The sequence below is a fragment of the Amaranthus tricolor genome, chromosome 4, assembly GCF_026212465.1.
Source record: "Amaranthus tricolor cultivar Red isolate AtriRed21 chromosome 4, ASM2621246v1, whole genome shotgun sequence".
NCBI classification, from domain to species: domain Eukaryota; kingdom Viridiplantae; phylum Streptophyta; class Magnoliopsida; order Caryophyllales; family Amaranthaceae; genus Amaranthus; species Amaranthus tricolor.
Window position 1 is genome coordinate 23,195,771 of NC_080050.1, and position 13,095 is coordinate 23,208,865.

The 13,095-nt window shown below is 36.5% G+C and overlaps 1 protein-coding gene across 2 annotated transcripts; it reads right to left on the bottom strand.

Moving 5' to 3' along the window:
- Positions 1–538: 538 nt before the first annotated feature.
- LOC130811547 (lysine-specific histone demethylase 1 homolog 3) lies at positions 539–9,672 on the bottom strand. 2 transcript variants are annotated; one of them, XM_057677875.1, is made up of 9 exons: positions 9,312–9,672; positions 7,091–9,206; positions 6,130–6,271; positions 3,789–6,017; positions 3,530–3,623; positions 2,730–3,178; positions 1,445–2,149; positions 1,224–1,298; positions 539–1,115 (listed from the first exon to the last, which is right to left on the bottom strand). In XM_057677875.1, the coding sequence occupies exons 2-9, from the start codon at positions 8,911–8,913 to the stop codon at positions 1,050–1,052; spliced, it is 5,583 nt and encodes a 1,860-aa protein (XP_057533858.1). In that variant the 5' UTR covers positions 8,914–9,206; positions 9,312–9,672; the 3' UTR covers positions 539–1,049. The 2 variants fall into 2 exon arrangements, with proteins under 2 accessions (XP_057533858.1, XP_057533857.1); XM_057677874.1 differs by having other exon boundaries at positions 7,091–9,672.
- Positions 9,673–13,095: the final 3,423 nt, after the last annotated feature.

Here is a 13,095-nt window from a genome sequence, read left to right on the forward strand (position 1 = left end):
CAAAAATGTGAAAACTGTTTCCAAACATTCCAGAATAGTAAAAGTGACAACTAAATTGACATACAAGGAGTAGGTAGTTCAAGAATAATACCTCAATCATATAGTAGTAGTAGTAAGTAGTATCTTCTGCTGAAGTCAAATGGATCAGACGTGCAAGAAAAAAAGTAGTCTGTTCAACATTGATCCATCCTTAGCTTAAGAGTTCCTGTATGAAGAAAAGACATAGAAAAGAGATTAGTCTAGAAGTAACACAAAAAAAATATCTACAAAAAACCAGATATAATCAGACAGTGATTAATGAATATGCTGAACACCGAGTGACCAAAAATCTCTTCTCACCGGTTCAGACTGAGTGTGTCATTGTTACGTCATTCGTTATGCGAATCTGAAGTTTTTGAGATGCGAGATATAAACAGGCATCGATTACTTCTGCAAACTTCATGCACGTAAACATGAATCCTACTGAAGATGGGCGTATCAAATTATTCAAGAAAGCATATAGCTAACACTTTTGTTAGCCAAGATAAGCCCGGGCACATAAATGAACTTCCCGAAGAGAAGAAATATGTATTCTAATTGAAGCAATTCTATGATTTACAATGTTAAAAGACAAAACTGAGGTTTTCATCTGAATTATCCCTGTGCAAAAGGAAAAAAATAAGTTAAAAACTTAGGGTGCTCTTTTCCCCCGAGAGTACATCAAAGCAGAAGAAATTAATTTCCTCAAAAACCATGGTTTTTTCAAATGGAATTAATTCCTTTGGCTGATAGATTTGCTTCGCATCATCAGCAGCGGCTCAAGCAACATGTTCACAAGTTCATCAAAACAACTTCAATTAGGACAGAAAAGCGGCGTAAATCCATCCAAATTACAGTCAAAAGATTCTCCCATCTTTTTCTCCTTTTATGAACAAAGTGTTATGCAAATTGTCGGAGGCAATCGCCAAAAAATGAGCCAAACCAAGGTCCCTGATGTCCACTTTCCAACGTTTCCCGGTCATAAACGAAGTGCACTATGGTTTGCGTGTATTCGCTATTACTGCAGGCCATCAAGACTTCACTACCGGCTTCATTGACATGTGTCTCTCAATCAACTTGTCAACAAAAGCACGAATCTGCAGTTCATCAGGCAGAATAGTCCCATTACTCCCATAGCAACCAGATCACAATCCAATACTAGCACTTCAATAATATAAAAAGCAACGAAAGAAAATCTTACTCACCTTGTTCTTGCGCTTAAAATCAAGAAACTCATATACACCCATTGCTTTCTCTGCATCGGTTGTCTGCTCCATGACCTGGCATGTCAACAAAATACAAATTCCATGTATTGAAATGTCAAATGACATTAAAAAGATTTGTGGGCACCAAAAAGCTTCCCTTTTCAACTTAGAAGGGCACATTAATATTTAAAGCAGGTTCTTAGTTCAACAATGTAACGAACCTTAGTTGCGCTCTTTTTCATTATCGACTTATAACCATCTTTATCAATCTTCCTTGATTTGTATAAAGGCATAAGCAGTGAAGCTACATAATCCACAACACCTTGTTTAATATTATCAGCTCCTTTGTACTGGTTAACAGCCAATTCGTTGTTTACTGTCACCTGTGAAACAGAACTTTCATTCAATAGTCCCTCGGGCTTCCTTATGAGATGTCTTGACATTGTAGTTGAATCTTCCTCATCCCCAATATGTACAGAAGATTGAAATTCATATTCAGCAGCTGCAGCTTGGCACTGCCATCTCTCAATGGCGTGATAATCCTTTATCCCATCACTACCTGAAGAATTGACCCAAGCTTTTGTAAATGCAGCACTGTCACAGGCTGCACTTTCTCCAGAATGCTCTCTCAAGTTTAACTGGCATGCCATATCATTCGAATGACTCCGCTGTGAAAGGTTATCAGCAGATATTCTCGAATTGTCAAGATTCGCACATGTAGCAGAGAAGTCAACAGACCAATCTCTAACTCTACAGTTTCTGGAGTCTATTTCTGATAAACAGTCTTGTTTACCCAAAACACCACCAGACCACCTTCTCTCAGATTCATCCATTTGTGCATATTGCTCTCGTCTAGCGAACTTTTGGAATGATGGTACCTTGGGTAACTGCATCGTGCTCATCTTAGCTTCACATGACGCATAGGCCTAGGAATAAGCAACAAATGATTGTCAAATTTCCAATGAGCAATAAGTAATACTCATTAGTACGAGAAGCTGAAAGTTCTTGGCGCTTTCATATGGCTATAGGCCATATTCAAGGACCTAGCATCCCATCAATGGAATGGTAGCCTAAGTTAACTTGTCTTTTTCAGAACAAAAGGCCAAAATGAAGTGGCAAAGTGTCAGGATTTGTGTCAGAAAGTTAAGGATCTAACAACAATACTTGAGGTTAAGTGAAGAGTCCAAGTAGCATCAATTTATGCAAATACATTTATACCCCCACCCAAAGACAAGTGATGGATGTTGAACAATTAATAATCAAATATCAGACTTATAATGATAAATCGGTTCAGACATGAACTCTGAAAAGCATCCTAGGAGCTAAATGAATTATTTATGCAAAGCTTTCTAGTTACAACTTCTATTCCTGGGTCTGCGCGATTAATAAGTTTCATGTCTCTTGAATCAACTCACTTTAAAGATAAGGGCAGTGAAATTCAATATAATTTTTCTATATATATCTACGCTTTCAAAAACATGTATTACTAGGAATAAGATAACAAACCTCAGCAGCCGCGGCTGCAGCAGCACGAGCAGCCTCTGCAGCAGCAAGAGCAGCCTTTTCTTCTTCAGACAACTCTACAAGCTCAGTCTCCACAAATTTATTACCTGAAGCAATATTCAAAACTTGTGAAGCTGATGGTTGAGCATCTGGTTTTGAACCAATTGTAGTTTCCAGCTTCACATGCTTTACAGTCAGCTTCTTTGAGTTTGCATTGAACCTTGCAGCTGTACAATGCTGTACATGTATGGGAGGTTTCCTAGAACCCAAATTTTTAGCTTTTGCTTTTGAGGAGTCCACATTTGACATGTCTCTCAACAACTTCAAGCCACCATTAGTAGCCTTCTCCTTGCGGAAAACCTCAATCCACATGTTAACCAATTGGCTTGCTATACTGCGTATGTCACGGCTAGTATGAACACAGACTTTCTCTTTGACAGTTTTTCCAATGCCTACATCACATTTCCAAATAAATTGCAGATAAGAAATCTACTTGGACATGCCACACTTGAAATACAGGTATTACACAAACCATACTACTGAATACTATAACTTTCGAGTTTTCATCCATGAAGACCTTAATTCGTCAAGAGCAATATTTATTCTTACCTTTCAATACATTGCTATAGGAAAGGGCAATAATAGATGACTGCAACAGTATAATTGACTTATATTGAAATATACACATAATCACAAACCAATATATTCTGGGATATAAAAGCCATAAAGTGACAGAAAAAGTTCTAAGGGACGCAATCCTTCATAGTTCAATCAGAACAGAAGGTTCCAAAAACATGGTATACCTGACAGCCTGACAGATACCAAGTCTGTAGAGACCAACACTAGTATATGGACGCAGAGACGCAATAGCTGAGTTCCGTTCTTTCCCATGGAATCCTGTCAATTAGCAAGAGAACCCTCAAATCATATAAAAAGATCATAAAAACAAATCTTAAAAACTCAGCATCAGAGACCTAGAAAGAAACGAGCAGCTATACAAGTTTTTATCTTCTATTATTTAATTAAAAATCAAGAAATGCTTGTACAAAAAACAAATCTCACCAATATCCACGAGTTGAGTACACTGAGTCCTTCTTTTGTCCCAGCAATAGATTTCAGAGATTCAATAGGAAGAATTAATAACTCTTTAGCCAAACGCAACCGTCCAGCTGACGTTTTAGCACTATAGAACATATCCTGTAGCAAACTTTCTCTAACGAAATACTGGGATTTATCTGATGGACTCATATGGCGGATATTTGAGAGATTGATTGCCTCAAGTCTCCTAGAAATGTCTTTAACTTCATTTCTCTGGCTGTTTGATTGTCTCTGGGCAGCTTCAACAGCTTCTGCTTCCGCTGTGTAATCATGACCAGTAGTCAATATATCAATTATACGAACGGCCTCCCGTAGACCACTCATCATTGCACCACCTACTGTATCTGGATGTTCCTTGCAGGTAGCTTCACCAGCAAAAAACAAACAATTCTCGACTGGTCTACCAATTATGTCGTAGTCCTCCCCAGAAGCACCAACAGCAACGTAAGAGTATGCACCATAACTGAAAGGATCTCGTCCCCAGTCTGTCACTACAGATGCAACTGGATCAGGAACAGCAGTGTACCCAAAAAGTTTACGTAGAACACTGAGAGCATGATTTACATGATCAGAGGGGCTCAAATCTTGTCCATCTTTAGCTGCTTTACCAACTACTAAGGCTATTAGAACTGGAGCTCCAACTGTTTTCTTAACGTTCCAGAACATAAAGCAGCGACCTCTTAGGTCAGAGGTCTGAGCAGTAGCTCCAAAGTAATCCACAGTATCATCCCAGAAAACCTCTGGGAATTCCATGACCACTTTATTTAGAACACCAAAACCCAACCGCTGAATGGCTGAATGTTTCCACTTCGGTAAAGGTGGAGAGAACTTAATGGAATCTGCTTTTAGGCATCCAAGGGGTACTGTTATCAAAACGGCATCGCCAAAAAACTCATTACCACTGAATGTGGATACTTTGACCTTGTGCGAGCATATATCAGATCCAGCTGAGCCCGTTGTACCATAAGAAATGTCAGCCACCACCTGGTTCAAATTGATGGAAAGTCCCTGAGCTATAGAATCAACAACAGCACTATAACCTCCTTTAATCATACAATGAGCACCACCAAACCCTCCATACACATCATCCTGATTCCAATGAGGAAGTGATACTTCTTTCAACATTGCTGCACAGCCATACTCCAAGTGAGCAAAATGCCAATCTAAAACTCTCCTCTCAAGAGGGAGTGTTTCTTCTCTACTATCCATCTGTTCTGCAGGATGACAACCTTCAGCATCCTCTTCCTGGTAGAAAGTGCCAGTCAAGGGTTGCGATATTTCAAATTTTCCATTTTCAGTTCCAGAAAGGACTCTACGGCGTCTTTTAAGACCATACTCCAAACCATCTTCAAGAGACATTTTGGTAGCATTTTCCCCGTGCTGTGCAACAACAAGCACCGTTTCATCGAGAAGACTATTGAACTCAGCTTCTAATGCTTCATCAACATCAAGAGGGACCTTTTGACCCGTCACAATATCATAAAGTGGACAATCACTGTTTAGTACAGTCAACTCAAGACCTAACTGACCACAAATCAAGGATGAAGGATCTGGCCGTCTTTCACTGACCACATCAGCCTCAACGCCAGTAATAATGCTCGCCCCAAGATCCACAGGAACAGAAAGCGATGAGCGATCTGTATAAACCCGACCACCTATCCTACTCCTCGCCTCAAGAACATTGACAGAAAAACCTTGCCTTTGCAAATGACGTGCAGCAGTTAAACCTGCAGGACCAGCTCCCACTACTATGATCCTTTTTTGGCTTCCAAAGTTGCACGCATTGGAATCTAAAGGCTCATGCACAGTTGAATGACAAGGACCTGCAGCATCATCAAAACTCTTCCCAAGCCCATCAGCAGTAGAGTTGTCCAATTCAGGAATAGATGTTTTTACATCAGTCCCTTGCTCATCAACTTCCATTACATCTAGGCCTTCATCAGACTTTTTGTCACAGGACAGATCAAAAACTCTTTCACTAACGTCTTTTGCAGTTTCTTCAGGGTGGTTATCATGATCTATTATATCAACACTTTTGACCTGACCAAGGATAAAGGAAACTCCATCTTCTGAATCAGCAACAGAAACTCCAGAACCCCCCTCAAACTTCTTTTCACCAAGCAATTTATAGTTCCCTCTAGAAGTAGATTCGACTTTCTCTTTGTAAGCAGCAATTCCAGCATTAATATATCCCTATTCATAGTTTTATGTGAAAAAAGATGAGGAAAAGTAACAAGACAAATAAAAATGATTTAGACACTAAAGATAGAAAATCTAAAGATCAAAAGCCCATAATGCCACTCACACTTTGGTCAAGAAATGAATAGATATCCCTCATCAAGGAGGCATGTGGGGGTTCATTATCAGCGGGAGTTGCAGAGATGCCACAATCAGTAAGAGGCAAAACACGAGTGACATCCTTGTTCCAAAGGCTTAAAATCTTGTTCCTGAATTACATCAAAGCAGAAAACTAATTTAGTAAAACTTAAGATAGAAGTTGAATGAGACACAAATATATATCTCTATTCGAATCAGGAGAACTAGTATTTTGATCAGACTCAAATTAAGTATTGACCAAGCTGAAATTTGCAGCTAAAATTTAATAGCATTAAAAAACTGAAACTTTATAGCTACTACTTAACAAAGGCACAACAATAACAATATGAAAGCCTTAATCCCAACAATATACGACGATATAAAAGGAAACAACACAAACTTTGGTAACAACTTTTAGGAAATTTATGGTTGATCGATAGAATCTTTAATTTAGGAAGATATTATCTTTTATAAGTCTGCCTTGAAAAGATATACATGAATAAATAGGTTCATGAGATTATTGTTTTGCAATATACTCTGTACGTTTCTTTTTAAGGTTGCCCTTGAGATTAGAAAAATAAATTAGTAGAGATAAAAAGTACTTGGGCCAAAGCCATGTCCATGAAGGCAATGGTGTCGTTTGATGGGAAAAAGGTCATTTAAAATGGAAATGATTATTCAAAAACTCCCGAAAAGGAAATGGTTTACTGTGTAGTTAACAACTAATGGAGAACGCCCAAGACAAGAAAAAACAAATCCACAACAATATTCAAATATCCACAAGATATGGCAAGCAAACACAAGGATACAGCACCTGATAGATGTTAATCTTCAACATGAGCAGTGGGGAGTGGGGCCAACGGACTTCAATTGAATTTAATAACAGCCTGAATATCTACATAACAGTTAAAGTAACTTTATAATGATCAAATTCTGAACATATAACTAACCTGCATTCCAAGTATTCTTGCAAACCACTTTTGCTTTTCAAAATCTCCTTGAACTTAAATTTTTCCAAAAGACCAACTGCACGAGCTTTCAAACCAACAGACACAGCAGCAGTTCCACTAATCTCACAATTAAAATCTGCATCTGACAAGGAATCAAATCTCTCTTTTGTCTGAGTGCCAAGGTCTCTGGATACAGGAAGATATGATTCAAGAGAGCTATCCTCACGCATCACGACCTCCCAATCCACGTCACCCTCATAAGCCATGTCACCATCTTTGCGCTTCTTGGCTCTACGGATAATGCGATCATTTGGCAAAGAATTACACTGGTTGTTTGACTCAGGAATGCATCCTGCATCTTCTTGACAAACACCATTCTGATCTGGAGGAACTGATGGGGAGGAGATTCCATTGGCTCTTTCATTGACATCAGTTTCCATTGGACCCTCAACTCCGTTATTTTGATCAGCACACAATGGACCAGATGCTGAAGTGTCTATACCATGCTGAATACAGTCAGTACCCGATCTAAAGGTTGAACAAGGCATATCGCTCATCATGTTGCACTCATTTGAAGATGCAAAATTCTTCTCTGATGGAACAATCTGTCGCTGCTGCTGGATCATTTCAACCTCCTTATGTGATTCTGAATCTTTGTGCTCTTCCTTTTTCTTCAAACAAGCAACAAACTGGGAAGTTGGAGATGAATGGTCCAACATAGAATTGCAAGTGTCACCATATGTGACATCACTCTGTCTCGTACTTTTTTCGGTAACCAAACCATCAATATTGACAGAATTCCTGATTGGTGCTGTGTCAGATTTTTCACCACAGGGAGTAGTATCCAAGCCCTGATCTCCTACTAACTCACAGCAAGGAGGAACGGAACTCATTTGGCCAGTACATGATACCTGATCTAATTTCTGACTATTAATACTTAAGTTTGCATCTGAAAGAGAATTCTCAGGCGTGTGCCCCCTCCTTGACTTTAATCCAGAAGTTGCACGCGATTTCTTGCGCCCACTAGACTGTGCTTTCCTTAAAAGCGAGGAAAGAGAATCTGTCAACATGTCATGTGAAGGACTAGTAGATAGATCTTTGTTCCCCTCTAGCTGATCGCCTAAAGCATGGTCATTTGGTAACACACTGTCATCTGTCTCAACAGGAACCTTTTGACTCATAGCAGCTGAAGAAGACTTGGACCTTGAACCCTTCTTATGTTTGTTTTCAGGAACCAACAAACATTCCTGCCCTTTGACCTGGTTTTCGGATGAATTAACATCAAGCATCTCGGCGTCCTCAACTTCAACAATAACACCAAGATTTTTTTCAGCTGATGCAATCTTGTACTTCTTAACTTTTTCTTTCCGTTTCTTTTCTAACTTTCGACTGCTACTCGAAACTGAAATCAAGTCAACTAGCCCATTTTCATAATCTTGCACCGACTTAGTTACCAAACCTTCATCTTTCAGTGATCCATTAAGGCATTCATCTGGCATTTCGACTAATTTCGACACCAAATCCTTTTTAACTAAGCTCCCAAGACCACTGTCTTTCTTGGGACCCTTTAACTTCTTTCTAAAACTCGCTAATGTATCCTCCATTCCTCCTAATTCCTCCGTATTAACCTCCACTATCTCTCCCTTAGATCCTACATCCTTACCCCTCTCACCATCTGATCCCAACTTAACCTTCTTAGGGTTCTTCTTACTTTTCAACTTAAACAATGACCCAATTGGCTCATCATCATCTGAATCTAAATTAATCTCAACAACCCCTTTAAACCTCTTTTTAAGGCCAACCTTTTTGTCTTCACCCTCCATATTCCCCTTTCACAAACCCTAACTTTCAATACCCAAATCCTCTTTTTTGCAACCCTAAAAAACACTTGGATCACAAACACACATCAAAACTCCTACTTTCAATCAAAAGTGGGGCATTCCTAATCTCTATAACCCGATTAAACACTCTCATAGCACAATCAAACATTCCATTCCCATCAAATTCAACATCAAAATTTAAGCTTAATGAGCAATACCCATAATTCAAGTTTCAATACCCAAATCTCCTTCGCTAATTTACAGTAATCTATTGCTTCAAAATACAATTATTTTGCCTGTATAATGCCAATGCACACAAAATACAGTATTTCAAGAACTAGGGTTTTGGAGTTCTTTGAGTAAAATAACAACAACAACGAAAAGACAAGATCAATACATACCTAAAAGAAGGAGAGAATTAAACGAAAAATACCCAATTGAAAACCCTCCAATGAAAAGCCTTTCAAGCTTCGAATAGTTTAAGGCTTTCCTTCAATACAAAGAACAAAGAAAAAACAGCAATGAAAAATACCACCCAGAGTGAATAATTTAAAAAGAGTAATAATAATTTGATAATTGTATGCAATTGTTTGGGGGAGAATATAACGAATGTGTATGTTGTTCAGTGGGAGGGAAAAAAAGAGACCTTTGTTCTTGTGTTGTTTTGGGCAAGAGAAAGAATTGGAGGAGAGGGAAAGTAGAGTCAATGGGAGTGATGGGATTTTCTGAAGGGCCCTAAACTCCAAAAGGGTGGTAGACAAAGACCTTATTTTTGTTAACAACTTCTAACTTTTTGTTCGAAGCTATAGTAGTTAGTTTAGCCTAGCCATTGTATCAACCTTTTAGGTGATCTTGCTACATATTATTAGTAAGTTGATTGATTGATGCATTACTAATGTATTGTCATTGTCCCTTATAAGAGATTAGGATCATTATACGTTAGGTGCACAATTAAAGGTATGATTTTTAATTAAAGATACGTGTAGATCTGAATATAAAATCTTGTTGAAATTGTGTTATATTATTGAATTTATTGTGAAAACAACCAATGTAATTATTGATGCAAAAAGATTAATACAAAGTTAACTCGAAAAACTTTTTTACACCCTTTGAATTACTCTTATGTTTCATTGAGATTGCTACATCACACAAATTTATGTGAGGGCTTTTGAGAGTAAGTGTTACAATTTCAAAAGGGCAGTAAAAATATTTACTTATGTAACTATAGCAAAACAACTATATTTTAAAATTCAAAATTATCATTAATAAATAAGGTAATGTTGCATAGCATTTAATTTAAGACGCTCATTCTCCTATTATTGATGCTTAATATATGCATTTTATGGATTTTATTTCTTTAATTGCACATTTTTGGTATTGTGGTGTTTGATTTAATTTTGTAGGTAATATTTTGAATATTTATTTGATGCCTCAGAAATGTTAATTCTGCGGTAAATGACCCTAAAAATTCATTCATGCAAACGCTCAAGAGATGTGCCAAGAAAAGAAGCAAGATTTGATGAAAAAAAGAAAGGGATCGACTAAAAAGACATCAATTGAACAACGATCTATGTAAAATGATCATAATTATTAGCACACTTGTAATTTGATTTATCAATTAATAATTATAATTATATCATCGAATTAATAAATATTTATTTCCTTTCCATTTTTAGTGTCGACTTGACAAAATTAGATTGATTTTTTATTTTATAAAGAGTATTTTTCAATTGTGATGATTAGTTGATTGCCCAAAAAAGTAAAAGTTTAATTATCTGAACAAAAAAGTTCCCCAAAAAAGTAAACAAATATATTATGATGCTTTTGATTCGGCTAATGTTTTGTTTAACAAGCTAATAACTATTTTAGTAGTATTTGTTGGATATTTAGAGTATTGTAAAACAAATATTCCAAGTTAGGAATAGTTATGCAAAGTATTGCATTGTTTCAATTTCTTACTTTGAGGAGATGTAATGAAGGGTTATGATATCTCATTGCATTATTTCAATGTGTTACTTTGAGAAGATGTAAAATAGAGGGATGTGATACTTCATTGCATTGTTTCAAATTCTTAAATAAAGACATTAACACTATGTTTGGATAGAAAGAAATTGAGGAAAAGGAAAGGGGAGGAATTTTGAAAGATAGATGATCCATTGTTTGGAAAACAAAATGGGAGGGGATGGATTTTTAAGGGAGGGGTTTAGAGGAAAACGTGGACAAATTTTATTAAAAATAGAATCTCTCTTAAGGGGTCGCTTGGATTCCTAGTACTAAGTTAGGGAGAAAATTTTACAACTGAAAGAGTAAAGCAGAATACAGTAATGAAAAAATAATTCTTGAAATAAATTTATGTATGGGTTTACCTTTGTAATGAAGTACTTAATTAACCTCAAATGGAATGGTATGGTATTAGATTAAGTATTAAATTAGTTGCAATTGAAGTTGGCAAAAGAAAACTTGAAATCATGTTTTGAAAAATATAATTGGAAAAAATAAAACATGCGTTAGCTAATGGGAGATGGAGGAGAGAGAAATAGCATTTTATTTTTAAGGATGAAGAAATCAAGTTTTAATTACAGGAGATGGATGAAACAATTTATGTTGGAATTATTACCTAGGGGTGGGGTGGGGTGTAATAACCCCTAATTGGAGGTAAATATTGCAGGCTCAATCATTTACTTTCAATCTAGACAAACCATAAAGAGTAAAGATTTAGAAGGAAAAACATTTATGTTCCTTCCGTTTTCCTTCCCCTCCCTTTTCTCCTCTAAACAAACAAAGTGCACTCTCCCTCATTACCCATCTCCTTCCTTTCCATTCCTTGTTCCTTCCCTTTCCATTCTCTTATTTTCTTTTCTCTCCTAATTTGCTATCCAAACATAGAGTAAGCCTTATTTGTACACACATTTTTAAGAATTTATATTCATATTTTATGAATTTCTCTTTTCTTCTCTACATGTTTATGATCTTAGATTTTTGCAAACTCTTCTTTCATAATTTTGAATTTACTTCTCATAAAACATAATTATTCCTTCATATTGCTACTACATATAGTGCTTATATTATAGCGCAAACCATTGCAAAACATTTATGTTCCTTCATATTGTCAAAGTTCAACCCAAACACCATTGTGGGAAAAATAACTCTATAAGTAAAGCATCTAGATGTGCCTCAATTTGGTATCAAGTTTTCGTAGGCTTAAGTGTCTAAATGATCTTTGGTATAGTTTTAGTTTCATAAGTTTCCATAAGTGTTATTATCATTTATAGTCATTGAATAAATTGCTCATATTATAAAATCAGATTGTATTTGGTACTTAATATTCTCCCAAGTGTAGTAAACATACAACAATCTTATAGCATTATCCTAGAAAGATGACTAGTTTGAAGAAAATGACAACAAACATCGTGAAGTTGGAGAGAAGTTGATGGGTGTAGACTTGTGTTGGTGAAAGAAGATACTATTTCTCCTCACAACTTTGAATTTGGCCTATGTCTTAAGCACTCCAAGACCGAAGGAAAGTGAAGGGAAAACCATGGAGGAAGTCCGCAAATGTAGCAAGTGGGACAATGATGATTTCATATGTCCTGGACACATCTTGAACGGTAAGGTTGACTCTTTATTTGATGTTTATCAATTCATTGAATACACTAAAGAACTTTTGGAATCACTAGAGGGTAATTATGTGGCGGAAGATACAACTACAAGTGGTAAAAATTTTCTTGTTAGTAGTTTTAATGACTATAAGATAGTGAATGCAAGGCCCATTATAGATCAATTTCACGAAATTCAAAGTATTTATACCTACTTGAAACAAGATGATATAAAAATGGAAGAATTTTTTGTAGTTTAAGTATTATAGACAAATTACTAAAATTTTGAAAGGATGTTAAAAAGAATGATCTTAAGCATAAAACACATATCTTAATCAAATTGGGTACTCATCTTCAAATTAAATTGAATATCCGGGCACAAGAAAATGGCGGAAACAAAGATCCCCAACACTTCTACCAATAACACAGTGGGGAAAAAGTCTATCAATTCTAGTGCAAAGCGTAAGAATAACAATGCTAATAATTCTTATAAAGTAAAATCCGCAAAAGCGACAAAACCCGACAAAGATGGTTTTTGAATATGTGGAAAGTTGGGGCACCATAAGAAGGATTGCTTCATTTACAAAAA

Bases quoted from the DNA above. Each gene is read 5' to 3' on its own strand.
- LOC130811547 (XM_057677875.1), bottom strand. From the start codon at position 8,913: ATGGAGGGTGAAGACAAAAAGGTTGGCCTTAAAAAGAGGTTTAAAGGG. The intron at 6,272-7,090 runs GTTAGTTATATG...GATGTAATTCAG, and splicing joins CAAGAATACTTGGAATGCAG to GAACAAGATTTTAAGCCTTT. The intron at 1,116-1,223 runs GTGAGTAAGATT...GATGAACTGCAG, and splicing joins ATTTTAAGCGCAAGAACAAG to ATTCGTGCTTTTGTTGACAA.